This window comes from Peromyscus californicus, unplaced genomic scaffold, assembly GCF_007827085.1.
Source record: "Peromyscus californicus insignis strain IS unplaced genomic scaffold, ASM782708v3 Scaffold_14__1_contigs__length_90479793_seg_2, whole genome shotgun sequence".
Lineage (NCBI taxonomy): Eukaryota > Metazoa > Chordata > Mammalia > Rodentia > Cricetidae > Peromyscus > Peromyscus californicus.
Genome location: NW_026294436.1, coordinates 29,697,367 through 29,719,437, shown reverse-complemented (window position 1 = coordinate 29,719,437; position 22,071 = coordinate 29,697,367). Strand labels below are relative to the sequence as shown.

At 34.0% G+C, this 22,071-nt stretch overlaps 1 protein-coding gene across 1 annotated transcript in view; it reads left to right on the top strand.

The window, feature by feature from the left end:
• The window catches only part of Cdc73 (cell division cycle 73), a 114,107-nt gene extending 95,978 nt beyond the window's left edge, over positions 1–18,129 (top strand). Inside the window, exons 15-17 of the mRNA XM_052737111.1 lie at positions 1,779–1,879; positions 6,770–6,911; positions 7,742–18,129. Of these exons, the coding sequence (XP_052593071.1) occupies positions 1,779–1,879; positions 6,770–6,911; positions 7,742–7,778 (280 nt within the window). The 3' untranslated portion in view covers positions 7,779–18,129. The remainder of the gene's footprint in view (positions 1–1,778; positions 1,880–6,769; positions 6,912–7,741) is intronic.
• The last annotated feature ends 3,942 nt before the right edge of the window (positions 18,130–22,071 follow it).

Sequence of the window (22,071 nt, the reverse complement as noted above, 5' to 3'; positions counted from 1 at the left end):
AGTATGCCATGGTATGATTGCAGAAGTCAGAGAACAACTTGCAGGAGTTGGTTTTTCTCCTCTACCGTGTGTGTCCTGGATCAAACCCAGGTTGTCAGGTTTGGTAGCAAGCACATTTACCTGCTGGGCTATCTTGCCTGACCATTTTTTAAATGATATAAATAGGTATCGTACTTTATAACAGGTTCTAAATAGAAATTATCTTAGAAAATTTATTAATCCATATAGGAAGATCTATATAATAATACTGACATTCTAGTAATATCTTACTCTCACAACTATTATATGGTGTAAGTTACATCTAATTTATTTAGTAGTGTGCTGTACTTTTGAAGATGTTTTTGAAAGTTTGGGGTATATATTCCACAGAAGGAAATATTTTTATTTATGATTTAATTTTAGCCTCAGAAACTTTGAGAAGAGTAGGAATTTTCAGGTTGCTGTTTTTCTGAGTAATTTTGCTAACTGTCATTGTGTGTGTGTGCGTGTGCGTGCGTGTGTGTCTGTCGAAGAATGGCCTCACTCTAGTTAGAGCTGGAGCTCACAGCACTCCTTTTGCTTTAGCCTCCTGAAAACTGATATTGGCATTAATTCCATACCTGGCTTAATGTAGGTCTTGAACAGAGTAACTGCTTAATTGTTTTGTTAGGTGTATAGAGTTGTTATCTAAGGCAGGGATTATTATTGTCTGGTATGAAGACCCCTAGGCATTCTGTAGACCTTTTAAAGGGCAGCCTATTTCTGTAGTAATATGCAGGTGATTATATATCTCTTGATATATCAGTCCTTAAATGGAACTTTTCTATCCAGTGCCTGAGATTAATAATTATTCTCCTTCCTTCTTCTCTCCCCTGTCCCTCCCTCTCTCTCTTTGCCTTCTGTTTAGTGGGCTCTTCTTTAATATAGCCTTATATTTGTCTCCTCATCTGAAAATGGGGTACAGTAGTATTCACCTCACCAGAGTGTTTTGAAAATGAAATGTATTAACATGATTAATTTATAGTGTGCTTAAAACAACACTGTCACTTAGTAAATACTTAAGTTAATGTTATTCATGGTAAGTAACCATCATTATTTTGTTCCTGACTCTTGTATACTTAAACTGCTTATGGCAGTACTTTATAGAATTTTTAACTGAATATTGTGCAAAATAATGAAATGTGAAGACCTAGAAAGAGATTTGTTTTTTCTTGGAAAATTAGTTTGTATAGCTGAAAAAAACAAGTTTCTTTAGAAACCAAACTAACATTTAGTGTAAATAAAATAGTTGTCTAAAGCTTGATAAATTAGAAAAGTTGAGGTGATCTTATACTCAGATTTCTTCCTAAGGAACCATAAGATTTGAAAGTAAGTCTTTGAAAGTTTCACAAAATGGCTGGGGAATTCCTATAATTTAGTGTTTTAATTAAATTTAAATATTTAATATTTATTTGAATTTCCAATAACTTCCATTTAAAACCAATTTGTTCAATTAATACATCAGCTGCCGATCTGTATTCCAGTCTGTAAGTCTTTACTTAAGGGAAGAAAAAAGGATTACAAAGATGACCTCAAACTTGTTTGCAACCATGTCCAGAGGACTTAGGTAGGGGCTAGGGTCATTAAGGTTTAATATCCTACCAGCATAGTAAAATGTCAACTATGTTTGTCTCACCAAGAGGACTGCTGGGAAGGCTGTCACATGAATAATTAGGAAACTTCTTTTTAAGGATTTGCAGTAGTTAAAGCTCAAGTTTGAGGTATTCTTCTCTCTCCCACTTCCTTCTTTCTGCTTGTAGGGATCGGGTTGTAGCTGTTTTTGTTCAAGGTCCTGCTTGGCAGTTCAAAGGTTGGCCATGGCTTCTACCTGATGGATCACCAGTTGACATATTTGCTAAAAGTAAGATTCTCTCTCCATATGTTTACTGCTTATTCAATATAGAACTAATTTTTAAGAGAAAGAGCACATGTAAGTCACCCTGTATATGAATGTATGAAAGGATTGCCATTGAGTAACATACAATACTAACCTTTAACCACCTGTGAGGTATTTTTAAAGCCTTTTGTACATTAATATTTTCTATGTGGTTGTATATAGAAAATATGAGTGTTGCCTATATGTTACATTGCCAAATATTTTAGGTTTCTTACATTATTAATAATTCAGTATGCCTATACATATTTATTAAGATTGATAACTAGCTACATGTAATATACATTGTATAAATTGATTTCTACCCATATTTCTCTACCTGCATATATCAAGCAATAGCTAAGTTTTATATAGGTTGACTTTTGCTGTATAGCAGCACTAACTTGAAATGTCCAGGACATCTATCAGCTACCTCCTCTGGGATGGTTATTGTATGACTTCTTCATTCAGTTCTCTTAGCTCAAGTGTTCTTTATTTGGAGAATCCTTACTAGTGTTTGTTTCTTGGCAACTTGTGATTTTTCTATCTTTATTGGAAGAGAATGCAGGTACCACAGCAGGAGCAGCCCTTTTCTGCTTTATTCATTCATTCCACCTTTGTATTTTCAACAAAAGAGTGCCAGATACATGGAGACTTTCTATAACTATCCTAAGAGTGAATGACTTCATATGATAAAAATCTCTCTTGTTGAATACATTTGGTGGAAATTGACACAGTAGATTATTTAGTCTATTAGGTGGAAGGGATAGTCCAACTATTACTTAGTTGGCCGACCCAATTAAAATATTAATGTTATTGAAAATAATTAAAAATTATTCTCATAATCAGTGACAACTTATTGTGAATATAAATTGTACTTTTATTCAGCCCAGATATTTTAGCAACCCATTTTTGTTGGTAACACCATTCTGTCCTAAAATTAAAGTTTTATTAATTTGTTTTTATTTTATCTCAATCTGCTTTTAAAGACAAATTACAATATTGCTTTTATTATGATAGCTTTTTATTCCATTTCTGAGGAATGCATAGAGTTGGTGCATAGAAAGTTAAAATAATGGAGAGAATGGAAATGTGTTAATGAATGCAAGTACCTGTTTCTTTCTTTTTTTTTTTTCTTTCTTTAAATCTTGCCTTGACTATCATTGAAAAGTGATGAAGTTTTATCATTGAAAAGGTTATCTTCAAGATAAAAAGACCAAATTTTATTAGGAATATAATAAGTTTATTACAATCATTGAGATTATTATTCTTCCAAGGTAGATAAGGATGTTGAGAATTTAGCAATAATCAGTAAGTTTATTCCACATACTATTCTTTCTCTTCACTGTTGCTTTCATACTGGCTCCTTTCTGGCAGTGGTTAGAAATGTTCTCCTTCTATATTTAAATGAATCCCAAAACCAAACCATGAACCTGATCTCCTACCCTCTTTTTTGTAACTACTTTGTGAAACAATTATCTCCACAAACTTGGCACTCAGTTCTCAAGCCACTATACCTTGGCTCTTTCACTAAAATTGATTTTCTACACCTCCCAGTATTAGTTTTGGCCTTCTATCAGAATTTTACTGTGTTGACTGATTTCTTACTTTTTAAAATGCTTGTGTCCGTGTACTGGGCTTCATTTGATCTCAAGGGTTTTTGGTTTTATTTCTTGGTAGTTCTTTCTGACTGCCAGCTGTACATTTTAAATTATTGTTCCTCTTTAAATTCTGAATACCCTCTTAAGGAAATCTTACATTTTCAGTTTTTGTTTTGTTTTTTGAGATAGGGTTTCTCTGTGTAATAGCTTTGGCTGTCCTGGAACTCATTCTGTAGACCAAGTTGGCCTCAAACTCATGTAGATCCGCCTGCCTCTGCCTCCTTAGTGCTGGGACTAAAGGCATGTGCCACACTGTCCAATTCACATTTCCAGTTTTTTTCTCTCCCCACTTTATAAAAATTATGTCTCTTATATTTCAACATTGTAGGACTGTGTTGTATGTCTTACTACCCAATAAATACTTTCTTTCCCCACTTTATAAAAATTATGTCTCTTATATTTCAACATTGTAGGACTGTGTTGTATGTCTTACTACCTAATAAATACTTGCTAATGTTCTGTTGGAATATGACAATCCATTCCAATTGACTCCAATTAATTGATGTAGTCTCTTCACCTTTTTTATCCCTAGCTTAGTTTTTTCTGTGATTTGCCTAAACCAGAAACTTTGGACTATATTGTCTTTTAGCTCTTAGTGCTTGTTCTAGTTTCATTGGTGTTCCTATAATAAAATACCTTGACAGAAAGCAGCTTAGGTAAAACATATGATTATGTCAGCTTATAATTTCTTAAGTTACAGTTCATCATTGTGAGGAGGTCAAGGCAGAACCTTTATTTAGCTAGCCATATCACATCACAAGTCAAGAGCAGAGAGAAATGAATACATTCTTGCTCGCTTGCTTGCTTACTTGTGCTCCCAACAGATTTCTCTATTCTTATACAGTTTAGGACCTGTGGTGCTGCCCATAGTGGACTGGCTCATTCCATGTCAGTTAATGTAGTAATGAAGGTCCACCATAGACGTGCTTAGAGGCCAAACCAGTGTAGAAAATTCCTCATTCAGACTCTCTACTACTGATTCTAGTTTGTTTCAAGTTGATAAATTAACCATCACAGTGCTTTTCTCAGCTTTTACAGTCCCACCCTTTTCCACGTCATAATGCATATAGCAGAGAATTTACTTACTTATATAGCATAAGAGAAACCTGGGAGTTTGGGCAGTATTTTCATGAACTATAAGTAAAAAAGTAACGTAATATTGCATAATTATGATACAGTCAAATTTAGCAAAGATATTAGATACCAAATTATATAGTTTCCAAAAAAAATCCTTTCAAAAGTATAATAAATTTTAATTTGTAGCTTAATATTTTATGTTTGAGTAGCTGAGTAGTTATATACATTTGCTGTTGAAAACGGTTTTTTCCCCCCTCACTATTGGAATGCTTTGGATTGAATCCTTGACTTTTGTATGCTAAGGCAAGCATTGAATCTTCAGCTCTCAAGATTTTTTAAAAAGATTATTTTTTCTTATGTATATTTGTGTTTGTCTGCATTTGTGTATGTGCATCATATATGTGCTTTCTGCCATGGAGGCCAGAAGAGGGCATTGACTTCCTTACAACTGGAGTTTACAGGTGTTTATGAGTTGCCATGTGGGTGCTGACTGGGAATGGAACCCAGGTCCTCCGGGAGAGCAGCAACCACCATGACATCTCTCCAGCCCCATTCCCCAAAGACTTTTTAATGATAGTTTCTTCAAATTCTTGCTGGTTACTATTACAATTATTTAAATCTCTACAATCTATCTTCTCTATCATGGCATGCCATTAGTGTATCTGTTTTTTCAAAAGGATACCTTTTTGTTCCCTGCTGAAAATTTTTGCAGTTTATGAATTTTGCCTAAAGATGTATGTTACTCTGAGACATATGGTTTTTATTTGTGTTCATTGTGTCACTATGTAATTTCTTTTGTTTTTACTTGAAGAACCTTAGAAAACTTTTGTTTTTTCTGAGTCACATACATTTTATGGTAATATGCTGGCATGTTTGGTTTGCATTATTGATACCTGCAATAAAGATATTTTGTCTGTTGCAGGACAGCCAGGGCTACACGAAGAAACCCTGTCCCCAAAACCAAAATAAATAAAATGATTTTTTTGTTTTTTATCTGATGAGGGAAACCTTATTTTCTTAGTATGCTACCAACTTTAGTTTAAAAAGTCTAGATCAAAAGTAAATGACAGTAAAAATTATTAATTATTAAAGAAATTATAGGCTTTAACAATTCATAAGAAGCATTTTATTTTTTATTTTTTAAATACTTCTATGTCCATCATTGAGAGATACCAGGGCAGGAACCATGAAGGGAAGCTTGTTGGCTTGCTTTTTGTGGCTTGCTTAGCCTGCCTAGGCATGGCATTGCCATACTGGACTGGGTCCTCCCACATAAGTCACTAATCAAGAAGATGCTCCCACAGTCCTGGTTCCAGGCCAGTCGGATGGATTTTTCTCACTTGAGGTTCCTTGAGTTTCTGTTATGTTGACAAAACTCTGCCAGCACTGAGTCCTATTGGCTCTCACTCCTTAGTAACTTCACAGGTATTTGTCGTCCTGGCTCTGTCTCTTCTACTTAACTGAAGAATTCCTTTCCTTTATCTAGTAAGTAGTTTATAATGATTTCCATATCACTTGAATTCTAGACTGATACGGGCTTCCAAGACCACTATCACTCTGAACGTTTATGATCTTAATCCTTTGTCCTTTCTCTTTGTTACTCTACATATTCCATTTCTTTGACGTTTTCATTTCTAAGACTAAACCATTTCTTCTTTGAGTATTATCTTGATCATCATGTCACTTTGTTCATTGCTTGTTTTTCTTTAAGTTTTAAATGAATCATTATTGCCTATGTAGTCTTTTCCTGAATTTATGTCTTGTGAAAAGGTACTTTTTTTTATGTCTCTGTGATCTTGTATTGTGCTTTCTATACTATATTTGAGTTGTCTTTCTCTTAACTACCCTTAAATGAATTAAGAATTTTATCTTACCTTATTTGTTGTTTCAATCACTAGTTGCTAACTTGTATCAACCCTCACTGTTGACTTTGAGTGTTTCTGATGGTACCATAGAACAGCTGTTTCACAGGTCACTGGATATAATGTTAATATAGCTTTAGTTGATAGTAAAAAGATTGGAATTTTTGTTTGTTTTGGTATTTGTGTGTATGTATACTTCTTTCTAGAAAGTGTTTCCATAATTTTGGCTTCAGTTTTTAATAAGAATGCTGTTTTCTTTCTTCCTGTTCCTGATGTAGTTAAAGCCTTCCATCTCAAGTATGATGAAGTTCGTCTAGATCCAAATGTTCAAAAATGGGATGTAACAGTGTTAGAACTCAGCTATCATAAGCGTCATTTGGATAGACCAGTTTTCTTACGTTTCTGGGAAACATTGGATAGGTAATTGTGATCTTAAAATAAACTCATACATACTTTATTTTAGCAATTTTTTAAAATCAGAATTTAAAATCTTTAGTTATAAGCTATATTTTGTAATTCCTTGCTTTGAATATCGTCTGATTTGATGCCAACATAATAATTCATGATTGAGAAATACTTTGATTTATTGACTTAATATGTAAATGTAGAGTTTAGAGTCTATTAGAAGGCATGTTAAACTCTGTTGTCTTCATGAGAAGACAAAGATTTTGTGATCTTGCTCTCATGAACTGGGAAACCTTCTGCACTTCATTTTCTATCTGCTTAGGAGCCTGCTGTCAGGTGACCCTTGGGCTTTACCCTGAACGCCTGTGAAAGGAATTTAATTCTTCATTTATTACTAGGATATTACTGGAATTACTAGGATAGAGTTAAGTCTTTTAAAATAGCAGCTGTTCTGTAATTTACAAATACAAGAACAGCGGATTATCATAACTAATACTATGGACTCAGTTGCTATTTGTTGTGTTCCCTGAAAACTATATCTTGTTTGGTATCTCTCACTGGATTGTGTCAGTTTTCTGAAAGTCATGAGTTAACTCTATGGCTGTAACTGATAGTGTGTAAAGATAAACGTACTTCCAGTAAGCTCTTAGGTTATAGAATTTAATGAAAAAAAAATTTTTTTTCTTACTATTTTTCAGAAGCTGCAAAATCCAGTTTCTTGTTGCTTAGTAAAAACAGTATTTTGTCCCTTAGTGATTTTGTAATAAAGAAGTCACCCCTTTTTACATGTTAAAATTTTGAAATTTGTATTGTCATCCTAACCCATTACTCTCTTTTTTTCCCAGATACATGGTAAAGCATAAATCCCACTTGAGATTCTGAATCATTTGATTCCTCCATTTCTGAAAACTTGGTTTAAGAAGCATGGATATAGCTTCATCTACAGACTGAAACCCAAGCTTTATGAATTCATCAAGAACTTGCAAATGAAGAAGGCCACAGAGCAGTCTTTTATAAGACCTTGTTTGATGCTGTGTGCTTTAAAGGGGCATTGCCTCCCATCCATACAAGCAAACTTTTTTGGCTTACAACTATTTTTTTAATATTAGCCTTCTAGTCTGTAATGGAAATTGTATATTTTGATAGAAGCTTTTTCTCTATTGGTTAAATTAGCATTACTTAAAAATTTGTTTCTTTAGAAATAAATACAGGTTATAAATGTGTGTATATTTAGAAGTTATTAGGCTCTCTAAGCCATCTTGCTTCTGATTTTTCATTGCTCTATGGTTCCTTTTACTGGAAAATACTGTCATGAATGGTTTTAAATTTTAGACTCTAGAACTTCAAAACCCCATCAAAGGGAAGTAACTATTAAATCAGTTGAAAGTTGGCCTGTGTGTATACTATGTCTATACTAACTCATGTTTAAAAAGGAATAATGAAAAATCAAGAACAAGTCTTCAGTTTCGGTTGAACTCAGCCTTTTCAAGATTTCTTTTGTAAATGAATACATTTAATGAATGTACACTCTCTTTGTTGACTTTGATGATTTTAAACTTAAAGTGATATATTTCTATCTGGGATATGTTTCCACTTGAAAAGAAATCTCAAGAAACAAAGATTACAGTATAATAGGCTGTAGTGACTCTTACTTAGAAAGCTAAAATATGATTTGGGAGACTGAGTACGTATCAGCCTAGTTACAGTGTAACTTGAACTTCTAAGTTTGATTTTGATTCTTATATGCTATAGGATTTTGAGTCTTCTATTTGTACACATGTCAACTTGGGACTTCTTATCTTCCATTATCCCTAAATATTGATAAATTCCCAGGCACCAAAGAACACATTTGCTTACGTGTCTGAACAGAAACAAGATAAAAACACTGGTATTTTTATGTGTGTGTTCAATGTGGTATAAAATATAAAACCTATATTTTAACTTAGTAAAATATTTTACTATTTCTCTACTTTAGACAGAGTGTTGCATCCAAGCTGCAATGAATGACCGTGCTCCTTGAGTCCTGGTTTTACCTTTTACTATTTAAAAGGAATGTTTATTCCTTGAAACCGTTTTCTGCCATTAGAGCTCTTGTTGACCATCCCACCTTGTATCTTGTTTTCTTCAGTGGCTATCTCTTAGGTTATCAAATTGGGGGACTTGGGGGGTGCAGTAAAACATTTAGCTCTTCTATTCTGATGAGGATACTTAGCCTCTTTAGAATTTAATGCTATCATAAAGATGAGAAAAAAGTATTAATTTATTTTATTAACTTACTACAAAAATCAATTGTCAGTAAAAATGGAAAAGATATTTATTCAGATGGAGTTCAGTGGGCTCTCCAGAAGAGAAGCAGCTAATGTTTCAAATGACTTTAGTACATTTTTAATTTTAGTAGATGTTGCCCACAATTTCCTGTTCTCCTGCATCCTCTTCTTTATGGCAAAAGAAAACTCACTTTGTTCAGAGAATTTCTCAGCATACAAATCTATTCTTAAATTATGTATTGAATAAACTTTCTCCACAATGAAATAGTCAGTGAGTCAAACCTGTAATACTTTAATGTAAAATTACTTTTTAGGACTACTGCAAAGTGGACATGAACTACTACCTTTCCATAAAGATGTTTGATATTTATTCTTACTATCTGAAATTTACTTGATAACAGAGTATGGTTAAAATTAATATCTACTTTGAACATGGTTTATTTTTCTATTTTAAATTTGCTTTGTGTTTAGTCAAAGGTTTCTGGGTATACCTGTAACTTAGTAAATCTAGAACTATGCTTTACGTGTATCTTGAAATCAGATTCTTTGTGTGCACTGGGGTTTCTTGTTTTATTTTTAAGATTTCAAAAAGAAAATTGAGGTGGAAGGAAACGTAATGAGTTTCCTGCTGGCAGTTTGGTGGACACGTGTCATGTACTTGTTCTTTTCCCATCCCTGCTGACCTCCCCGTTCCTCTTGCCTCCATTTCCCTTCTTGCTTTCCTGTCACATATGTTCTTTTTCTTTCTCTTTCTCTTTCTCTTTCTCTTTCTCTTTCCTCACCCTCTCCTAAGAACTCTTCTGCCTTCTGTATCATAGTTTCCTTTCTGTAATTACCTACACATAAACATGCACAAACATTTTAGATTTTTTTTAACTTCAACATTTTGGTCCCCTAAGTAAGTTTATGAAATTTTATAGTGGTTAAGTATAAAAATAAAGGGAAAAAGCAAATTATAAAAATCCACTATGCTCAGCCAATCATTCATTAATCTCCTGTGACTCAGTTCTGCAGCAGCACCTAACAGTGCCTTGCACATGTAGGCATTCAGTAGTTATTTATATGTGTAAATGGATGATGTATTTTCAGCATAAGTGATTCAGTCTTTAAAATAGTTTTGACCTTATTTGGTCTTAGAATTTGAGAATAAAGAAATATAAGCAATGAGAAGAAATAAGTAGATAGTTTAATGAAAATGAGTACACATTAGTAAGTTCAGTTTCCCTATAAGTTGCTAACTGGAGGTATTCTTGCCAGCTTTACTTGTAAAGGAAGGTTCTCTATTATCTGGAGTCTTCTAAGTAACAGTAAGAAAAAATATGTAGTTTTTAATCAGAAGCTCACCATTTGAAGAGATTTGAAAAATATATCTGAATCCTTACTCTTATTTTCTTGGATAAACCCAGTTGTCACTAAATTTCAAAAGTTTTCCAGATAATTTGTGTGTGTGTGTGTGTGTGTGAGAGAGAGAGAGAGAGAGAGAGAGAGAGAGAGAGAGAGAGAGAGAGAGAGAGAGAGAGAGAGAGAGAGAGAGAGGCGCGGGGGAGTGAGACTCACCCATTTAAAGTGTTATTGGAAATGATACCAGTATTGAGTGTTGTGTTTCCTCCCTCCTTTTTTTCTCTTCATCTTTGTATATTGTGTGTGTGTGTGTGTGTGTGTGTGTGTGTGTGTGTGTGTGTGTGTGTGTGTGTCTGTATACATGTTTTGAGGCCACTCTTTGCACTAGAGCATCTCCCATTGGTGATATTTTCCTATATCCCGAAATGACAAATTCAAATCTTATTTATTTAATGTACAAGGAGTATTTTGCTGTTTAATATTTAAACAACGTTTAATATATTTCATTATTAATTAGTATCATAGCTTATGATTTGTTTGCTGTTTGCTTATTATTTTACTAAGTATTCTTTAGCAGCAGAAGAACAGCAGTTTATACAGGAAGAACTAATTCACAATGAGGAAATTCTCAAGTCTTTAAGTTCAAAGAACTACTAATTTCTTTGCTATGCAGAGTAAGATACAATTCAACTATGAAAAAAAAAGCATAGTTTGAGTTAGTCTATACAAAAAGTAAAAGTTCTCACCTAAATGAAAATTTATCAAATAAATACTGAAGGAACATTTCTTAAATAAAAATTTCTGTGACTTCTTAACACAAAGTGATGACAGTGGTTTTTTTTGTTGTTGTTTGTTTTGTTTTTTGGAAAGTGGGAAGAGATTTATTGCACTGATGAGATATGCAAAATTATTTGACATTTCATAATATCTTACAGTATTATTAATACTGTAGTTACTGAAGCTGGTCAGAATCATTTAGAAAGTGGCTTTAAATTTTGTGGGTTCTTGTTTTTTGTTGTTGTTTGTTGGCTTAAGGATAAACCCAGAGCTATGTGCATTTTAAGCAAGCACTTCTACCACTGAGTTACACTCCAAACCATAAATTGTGAAATTGGTTAAATGCAAAAGTATAACTAAACCAGAAAAGTTTTATTTTTAGTCCCCCACTCCAGGGAAATTTATTAAAGCATGTGTGTGAATGTCCATACATGCATACATAGATAAGTCAAAAGATTTGTTATTCTGTCTAAATTTATGTAGAATGTCGAGAAAATTATAAAAGTATAGAAATTTCTTTTTAACTGAAAAGCTGGTGTCTGCTGTTTTTCCAATAAATGAAATTTTAATTTAATTGCATTCACTTTGAAATTACTGGACTGAATTTTCATTATCCATTGGGCTTAATTTTCATATGGTGATTTTCATTAATTTATAGTAAAATGGAGAATTGGTTAACCCTGACTTGGAGAATTTAAATAGATCCTTTTTTTTTTTTTTTTTTTTTTTGACATTCCTGGCCATGTTTAGAAGTATGTATTGTCCCTAACATAGTTTCTGCAATAACATGTTGGTAGAACAGCTGAGGAGAAATTGAAAATGTACACTAAATGTATAAAGAAGTCTTCTTAGTAAGTACACATAAATTTATAATGCTTTCAGGTCACTGATGTGTTTGGGATTGTGTATTATTTTAGGAACTGTTCATAAGAGTATCTTGGAAGTTATAAATTACCATATACTGAAATGCAGTAAGCATTTTTTATATGAATAAAGTTTGTGAACTACAACCAGATTTGTGCCAAAATTTAAAAGATGAGATTATAGTATGTCAAAATTAAGCAAATGGTCTTTCCAAGTATTTTGTGTGCTATTGCGTTGTGTTTCTATGCAAACAAACATTAGTAAAGCTACTTAACCTCCTTCGGTTATAGTTCTTAATAGGTGACTTAGTCCCTACCATAATAGTGACCACTCACTGGTTGCTTAATCAACAACTAGTGTTGTTTGTGAAGCAAAGTATTTCCTGAATAGAGCTTCATTAGAAGCCTGTTACCTGATGAAAAGTTCTCCTCCTTATTCCATTCTTATAGCTTTAAATTGTGGGCTTTATTTTACATACAACATTTTGCTGTTAAAAATCTTGAGTATGTATCTACCTTCCCTTAATTCCCAAAAAAGGCCACAAACAAACAAAACAACAAACGAAGTGTGTATGTGTACACACACACACACACACACACACACACACACACACACACACACACTCACACACTCACTCACTCACTCACTCACTCCATGCCTACCAAGAAGGCAGAAAGTATTGTTGAGTTTGGCATGTTGTCTTTATGTAAAATGATTCATGAGATTTGTCAGGCATAGTATTTCTCTTCAGGAAATAAATATGTTTATTCTTTGGAATTAATGAGTTAAATCCAGTTAGTCTTTTTTTTTTCTCAGTTAATAAGTCAAATCATTTCTAGAATTAGACTTCTTTGTAAAGTCAGCAGGCTTAATGACCTACTGAACTTCACAGTGACTTGAAGTATGTCAAATTGTTATTGTAATAGTAAAGTATATCCCAATATTTTACATATAAATATCCTGATTTTAACATTTTATAAAATTGAAAACCACATTCCCATATAGTCAGATACACTCAAATCATTAACAACATTATCATATTGGCAATGCCAGTAATAATAAGGGAATCTGATGTGACAGTTTTTTAATGAAGGAAATGGGCCATATCCAAATTTAATTTTCATTCTGTTCACAAGTGCTCAATAAATATGAACTTTTTTCTTCTGTTCCCTTCAATCATCTGCTCTTAGATCTATGTCTGTGAACTAAAACAGAAAGTGAATGTGCTGTTAGGGTTTTTTTTTTTTTTTTTTTTTTTGTTTTTTTTGTTTTTGTTTTTTAAGACTCAGAGATGTGCATGTTAATAGCACGTTGCCAGGTAAGCTTTTTTTCTTTCTCATTTTCTAAAATAAGTTCCTTTTTTGTTTAATTTCATAGTGATTGGCATTTTGTGTGAGTTGGGAGACTTTATAGCTGTTTTTAAAAATAACCATAGAAAACCTAATCAGGTAGCTCTATAGTCTGTCTAGTAGTTACCTGTATTTATAGTTTATATTTCATCCTTATCCAAAGAATACTGAACTAATGTAAATAGAGCTGAGATCACACTGAAGCTGAAGACATCTGAGAGATTCCTTTACTACATTTTGATAATTTTATTGGACTCTGCTTCCTTTGTCAACAGATTTCTAGGAGAGAACACACCAGGTCATTCACTGTGGTAAAACAAGGTCATGTATTCTTAGAGAACTGCTTTTCTAGAGTTAACAGTGTTAAGACTAAATGTGATGGCAGCATCTGTTTTTCCTTTTTAAATTGGCTGATAATATAAACGTTCTTTGAAATGGAGCGGTTTGAAAGTTTTTATCAGTACTCTGCAATCACTGAAAGATATAAAAGTGAGCCTCATCATGGCTCATTAAGTTGTTTTAGCACAATTTAGCATCATTAGTATTTATGGTGGTTTCCACTGTAAAACAGTTTAGAAATGTTTTGTTTTCTTAGGTAATGTATTTTTATTTTGTAATGAATAACACATTACAGAAACAAATGTAGAGCCATGGATAAAATAATTGAGCTTTAAAGTAGTTTAAGGATAAAGCAAGTTGACATTGGACTTTGAAGAGAAAGAAATTATTTGAGAATCTTAAAAAGGAAATAAGCAGAATGGAATTTGGGAGTTAGGCAGATCTCTGATGTGATTTTTCTCCAGAAACATTTAACTGCTAACTGCAAGTGAAGTGTAGAGAACCAGAGCCACTTTATCTATTTGTTTGTTTGTTATTTTATTATTTATTTATTCATTCATTTATTCATTTATTTATTTATTTATAATATTTTTGGTGGAAGTAGAAACAGGCCAGGGAGTTGGAGACATTTGCTAGGTGATGGTGTTGACAGCAGGTGGAATCCAAGTTATACAAAGAATAAGTCATGGAAAAGAGCTGGTAGAGTTGAGAAGGTTCTTATACACTAAAAGCTTCACTCAGTTTGAGCTTGAGAGATGAGAAGGGGAGATTGGAATGTGTAAATTCAAGAGGTCATTTTTTAAAGCATCTCTTACAAAGACTAACTTGACGAGTTGTGAGCTGACTTCTGGGTGCTAGAAAAAAAGACATCCCTGAATATACTGATGGTAGGGAAGGACTTTATATTATGGAGAATTTTTCTTTGACTTATCTGAGCTGCCCGTTTCCTCAATTTGTTCTAGACTTGGAATAAGACCTGTTAAGATGCTACCAACTTTCTTTTTCCTACAGTGAGGTTAGTTAAATGCTATTCTGAGTCTTAATCTTCCTGTGTCTCTTTCCTTGTTAGCATGAGGTGGTATGCCTTATGTTTTTGTTGGCTAATTTTTTTCTTCCAATCCTTCCTCACTTTCCTATCAATTCCTTGATTATGCAGCTGCAACCCAGTATTATTCCATTGTCTTCATCCAGAAGTGACCTTATCTTTTCTTGATAGAGGGAACAGAAGCCATGAACTTCATAATACTGTATGGCTTAAGCCTTGAATATGCATTTGAGCATCTTTTCTTCCTATTAGTCTAGTGTCCTCTTGCTCATTAGTGACTTGTATTTCTCTACAACTTCTCTGTTGCAGGATTTGCCATACTATTCTCTCTCTTGTATATTCATCTTGTCACCCTGTAGTTAGGTCTTTCAGGACATGTTGGTTATCTTTTGTCTTAAATACCAGTAGTGGTCTGGGAGAAAAAGCTTGTACTTGTAACTCACTTCCCTTTTTCTCTTCCTGTGATCTTTCTTAATCACTAGATAAGTGGCTGTGGCACTAAGACAGGACAATTAGTGTTTACAGTCTGTTTTATCTACCAGAATATAGAGTGGACTCTAAACTCTTGAGCCTTTCTTTCAAAGATCATGGAATTAGAGAAAAAGTGGTATTGTCCACATTTATGCTGCCAAGGACATTACCTTCAAGTGTTCTTTCTGGGTCTCATGGTGAGCTCAGTTCATTCAACTTGGAAAGGGCAAGTCTTTAGTGAGGAAAATAGAGATTTCCTTATGTTTGAGTTGACAACTTGCTGATTAATAAGCCAACCCACAGAAATAGAGGTAATTGAGTTCCATTAGCCCTCAGAATAGAGGTAATTGAGTTCATGATCATTGCTGATTAGAATATTTCATAGTATGATTTGTGCCAAAGTTGGGACCAGTAGACAAAGGAAAGTATACAAGTGATAGGAAATATCCTCTATAGTGAGAACACTCAGGAGTAATGAAAAGGCCCTGTTGGTTAGATGAAGGACAATTTGAATTTTCAAATGTTATCTGAGACAATTTATAGACTATACTTTCTATAAAGCAAAATAAAACCACAAAAATAGTAGCAAAGAAAAGAGTGGCCAAAATTGTTACCAGATTAATAATTTACTAAGAAGGCAAAACTCGAAAGATATGAAGGTCATAACCTCCAAGAAACAAATAGAAAATATTGAGTGTGGCTAAGAATAGCCAGTAAAAGCAAGTTGTATTGGGCACAACTTGTAAATACTAGAGAAAAATTCCAGTAGTTGAAAGAATTTTGATTCCAGGCAACACTGGGAGAAAATATAGTTCTATTTCATCTGGATATTTTTTTTTTATTGTTTGATTTGTGCCAGTGAAAAGTACTGTGTTAATGAACAAAAACAAAGTGGCAGAGTTTAACTATTTTACAGCACAAAGAATCAAACCCCAGGGCCTTGTACACTCTAGCAAGTGTTTGCCACTGAGCTACATCTTTGGCCCAAATTACCATTTTACATGGATGGCCAGAGGCAAATAAAGTGACATTTGTGCAGTAGGTGAAGCAGTTAGCTTTGTGACTATATAGGAAGAAAGCACTCAAAGTAGGAAGAGTTAGGGTCATAGTTACTGTTTAGAGAACTGACAAGGAGGCCACTGGGCTAATGAGGTAGCGGATGCAGTAGGAAACAAGCTTCTGTGATGTCTCATGGACCAAGGAAGACCATTGGCTGGGGCTTTTCTTGGTTTAATGCTGAAGCTGTTGAGAGTTTTTGAGAGGAATGATAATGACTCAAAGTGATTGAAGAGTCACTGACTGGTTAAAGAATAGACCATGTTTAGTTAAAAAGGGAAAACCCAGGAAGACCAGATCTTTAATTACTGCAGTAATTTAGACAGGTAATAAAGGCTTAGGCTCCCATGATACTGGTGGAAAAGTGATAAATGGTCAGGTTTTGGAGCTAATTTCAAAGTACAGAGATTGGGTGTATTGTGAGACAATAGAGTCAGCAACATTCCAACTTTTTTTTTTTTTTTTTGCTTGAGAATTGAAAAAGTATTCCTGCGACTAGAGTGAACAAGACTGTTATAAGTATGGAATTTGGGAATGGTAGCAGCTGAGAGGATCAGTTTACTTTTGAAATATTTGAAATACCCATTTACTGTGTGAAAAGGGTCTTTGAGTTTCAGGCTAAAAAGGAATGTGCAAAGGAAGAAGAAAAGCCCACTTCTAGACTTAAGACTGTAACCAAGTCTCTTCAGATAAGATTATCTTGTCAGAAGGTTACTCTCCAATGTGTAGGCAATGCCCAGTTGTAGCTTTATCTGAGGAACATAAAACTTTTAAAATATCAAATTAATCAAAATGAATATCCTATGGTAGAGTAACTGAGAATTTGTTGTATGAATGTGATGTGTTCAAGTCAATATGCCCTACTCTATGGAAAATGTACCACTGTCATACTGAGCTGTTTTAGCAAAATCCAGAAGTAGGAATGAAGAGAGTAAACATATTCTAGCTTTTGTAGACCCTGAGAACAAAGGCTTGGCTTCTTGGAAGATTAACGTTTATTTTAGCACCTAATCCAAGTTAGTGTTTTTTTAAGAAAAAGCTTTCTAAAGCTTACAGAAGCACTTTGGAATATTAAAAAAATAATTTGTATTGATGTTTTGGAGATTTTAAAGTAGGTCTAGAAGTTATTTCCAAGTTGTTACATTGTGAAGCTTGAAATTTTTGCTAGGTAATAAGCTAGGTTTTCAGCCACAAAAGCACAAGCCCAAAGTATTTCAGTAAGCCTTTTCAAAATACTCTTCTGGTAGCACTTGTTTTCTAAAAAAATTGGACTTTTTGGTTACCTGTTTTCATAACTTTTAACCTTGTAATTTAGCAAAGAGCAAATTTAGGAGAAGGTTCAGTTGTGTCATTTTCTTGAATTACTATGGCTGTTTGTCATTTCCCCTTCTGATCCTCTTGTGCTACTTTACTGTTTTGTGAGATGTCTGTAAATTATTGGTAAATGAGGGAGTCAGGGCACCACTGTCAGGGCTTGTTCTTAATTTGCTTTGTATCCAGATCAAGTAACAGCATCTGTATCAATATATCTGTTATTTATTAATAAACCTTAATTTAAATACAAATACTCATCTTATTGTCCCTCCTACCCAGTACTTCAGTGAATCATCTTGCATGCTCCCTGAAGTATGTTGCTCAGATTTAGAGACCTGTAACACTGTATTGGTTACTTGTCAATGTGACAAAATATCTGATTTGAAATAAAAAGGAATTATTTGAGTTCACCATTTCGGAGGGATCATTCCATGATACATGATACTTGTCTCATGTGCATGTGCTGAAGGAGCACTTGATGGAACCCACTCTTCATGTCTGAAGGAAAAGAGGCACAACAGAGGAGGATGTTGACACTGCACTGGCTTCCCTTTTTCTTCTGTTATTTTATATTCCATGGTGCCACCCACCTTCGGGGTGGGTCTTCCTCTTCAGTAGTCCGCTCTGCAATTGCTCTTTAATTCTAAGTTCATAATTCTTAGTACATTTGGCAATGAAGAGTATCACAACCACTAAATAACAGTACAGTTATGTTTGTCAGAAACATTAACTTGTAGTGGTAGGGTGGTTGTGTTATTGTTAAAATTCATATTCTTTAGTACCTATCCTAAACTTTTAACTGGCTACATACTCTTCCACTATGGCTATGCGAGCACCATGTAAGCATTTTAGATGGGTACAATTGTTTGCTGTTATGTCACTGGTACAATGACATCCCTATATGTACTATATCCATGTATGAAATACATGGAGCTGTATATATGAATATATCATGGATAAATGCCTGGAAGTGGCATCACAGGGTTAGAGGTCATTTTTTAAAATGTTTTACTTTAGAATACAGCTGTGGTGGTTAAAGCCTGTAGTCCCAGAACTCAGGAGGCTGAAATGGAAGGACCACCAGGAATATAGGGCTAGCTTGGGCTATGGTATATGTTATAAAACACTGTTTTGAAGGAAGGAATGATGAAAAAAACCTAGATGCATTTGGAGGTCAAATCACATCATTTCAGATCTGTTTAGTTTTCTATGTCACCACACCCCCTTTGAGTACTGAGATAACAAGTGTGCACCACTACACCTTTTTTGTTGGATTTTTTTTTTTAGTCTGTGTCCTCATTTTGAGTGTGTGTAGTTCTGTGTAGTTTTATCTTTCATCACGAGTAGATTTATGTCAGTATCACAGTCAGGATATAGAAATATTACATCAACACAGCAGTCCTTTGTGCTACCTCTGTTACTAATTAATACTCCTGTTCCAACACCTACGGTCATCTAATCTGTTTGACTGCTTCATAATTTTGTCATTTTGAAACTATTCAATGACAGTCTGTATCAGTTAGACACCATGCCTGTTAGATGACCTCTTTCCCACCCCCACCCCCTATAATCTGGAGATTCACCAACTTCTGTACCAATAGTTTTCCTTAATTTCTGAGTGCATTTAATGGTATGAATGTGACACAGTATGTTCAAATGTTCAACCTATTGAAGGACATGAGCTGTTTCTGTTTGGGGAAAAGTAGAGCTCATAGAATAATCATCAGCACAAGAATGTGTGGACATAATTTTTACTTTGATAGACAGACCCTTGAGTGCAGTTTCTGAATGGTAAGATAGCTGTATAAGTATTTTTTAAAGCTGTGAAACTAGTTTGCAAAGTGACTAGACCTCTAAATCCTCACTATTTCTCTTTGAGGGGTAGAGTATTTTCAGTTTCTTGCCAGTCTTTGTTATTGTCATGAATAATTTTTTTTGATGTTTTAGTAGATGCAAATTGTGGTTGACCATATCTTTAGGAACTATTTTTTTTTAAATCTGTATATTCTTTTTGTCAACATGTCTGCTCATGTCTTCTTTCTATTTTTACCTTGACTTTTTTCAGCCCCAGAGTTCTGAGAATTCTTTGTTTAAACACCACTGTCTGTGCATGCCTTCCCCTTCCCGTCATGGTTTAGGTAATCCACATAGCTCAAATTTCAGTTAATATGGCGGATTAGTTGTGCTTGCATAAAGTACAAACCTTGTTGCTAGCTCTCCAGTCCATGAAGTTCAATGGCAGCACAGCTGGGTGGGTGTCATAGTCAGTGACCAGTTGCTTCTTTCAAAACTTTTGGTGAACGCTATAGACCTTCTATTAAGGTAGAAATCAAAGTACATGTTCTGTAGCCTCTGAGTCTTTGGCAGTAAATCCCGATGACACTTTATAAAAACAAATCACTTAAAAATGGAATTGCCCAACAAAGATGAAAGTACAGCACATAAATGTAATTTATAAGGTGAAATAAAATTTTAATGAGGCACAAATGGGATTCTGTAGTCAATAGTTGATAAGAATGTTAACACTGGGGCATTTAGGTGAGTATGCAGCTAGTGGGATTTGATGGTCATAAACCTCTTGACATAGCTGGGGAAAAGTTCTTTAATAACGGAACCCAGAGACATCTCACAATATTAAAATGCAACACAAAATGTTAGAAGCTGATCCAACTTAGACGACAGTATGAACACTCAGGGTGACCATTTAGGAAAGATATGATCTCTGTATTGTAGGTTATGTCACGATAAAGCACTGTTCTTAAAGTTTCTAATGTCAAAGTATACTGTGCTAAATAAATGTTAGTTTTAGTACTTTTAAAATTTGTGTATGCTCATAAATGTACTATATATATGTACACATATATAAAACAGGAAGCTTTGACAATGATTTAAAAGTCAACAATTACAAAACTTTCTGCTGTTTATTAGGTTGTTTTGTGTAGTTTCAGCTTAAATGGTTATTTTATGGTCCCTGACTAGTGCAGATCAAGTATTGCTTATGTTTTGTACACGTCCATCCTTTGTCACACTTGCAGTTTACACATATTTTTGCAATGCTATATAGCTTGACTTTTTGTTTGTATTGTTGCTGTTTTTAAATTTCTAAAATTTTCATACAAAATGGATTTTATTTGTGACATTTTTATATACGGATGTCATTGTACTTGGCTCACATTCACTCTTCTATTAATCTCTCCGTTTTCTTCCTCTGGTCCTCTTCTTCTAAATAGTACACTTTCTGCTTTCATGACGGATGGATGGATAGGTAGGTAGAAGAATATGTAGGTAAGCAAGTATATTGATTGATTGTATGTATGATTTTGTTACCTTAAGACGGTGTTTGTCAACCTTCCTAATGCTGTGACCCTTTATTATAGTTCCTCATGTTGTGGTGACCCCCCAACCATTAAAATTATTTTTTTTTTGCTCCTTCATAACTGTAATTTTGCTACTGCTAGGAATCATAATGTAAATGCTTTGTGATGGTCTTAGGTGACCCCTGTGCAAGGGTCAGTCAGCCTCAAAGGTGTCATGACTCACATGTTGAGAACCACTGCCTTAAGACATCTTTGTTGCCGGGCGGTGGTGGCGCACGCCTGTAATCCCAGCACTCGGGAGGCAGAGCCAGGCGGATCTCTGTGAGTTCGAGGCCAGCCTGGGCTACAGAGCTAGTCCAGGACAGGCTCCAAAGCTACAGAGAAACCCTGTCTCGGAAAACCAAAAAAAAAAAAAAAAAAAAAAAAAAAAGACATCTTTGTTATACAAAGTCCAGCTTCTGTGGGGACACACACACACCTAGATTCTGTTTTTGACAGCAAACATGCTATGCTATACTTTACAGATTGTTTATTCAACTTAACATGATAATATGTATAGCTTGTTTTTCCTTCCTTTAAAAAGCAAAAGTTTTCATTTTATTTAAGTCTAATTTTTTTTATTTTGTTTTTCTTTTATATAGATTGTCCTTTCTAAAGATTTTTCTTATCTAGTTTTGGATCTTCAAGGTTTTGTCTTAAAATACTCTTGTGTTCTACATTTAAATCTACAATTCATTTTTATTTATTTATTTTTTATTTTTGTTTAAGTTTCTTTATTCATTTTATATTTATTTTTTATGTAACTTGTGAGGTTCTTTTTTCTCTTCTTTTTTTTTGGCCTTTAAATGTCCAATTGCTTTAATAGCACTTGTTAAAAGGCTAAGCCTTTCTGTATGCACAGTCCTTCCTTTGTACTTTTATTAAAAATCATCTATGTATCTATTTGTGGGTCTGCTATTCAATTTTGATTGATTTTGTGTCTTTATCCCTCCACCTACAATTGTCTTGATTAGTTCCATGGTAACATACACAGTT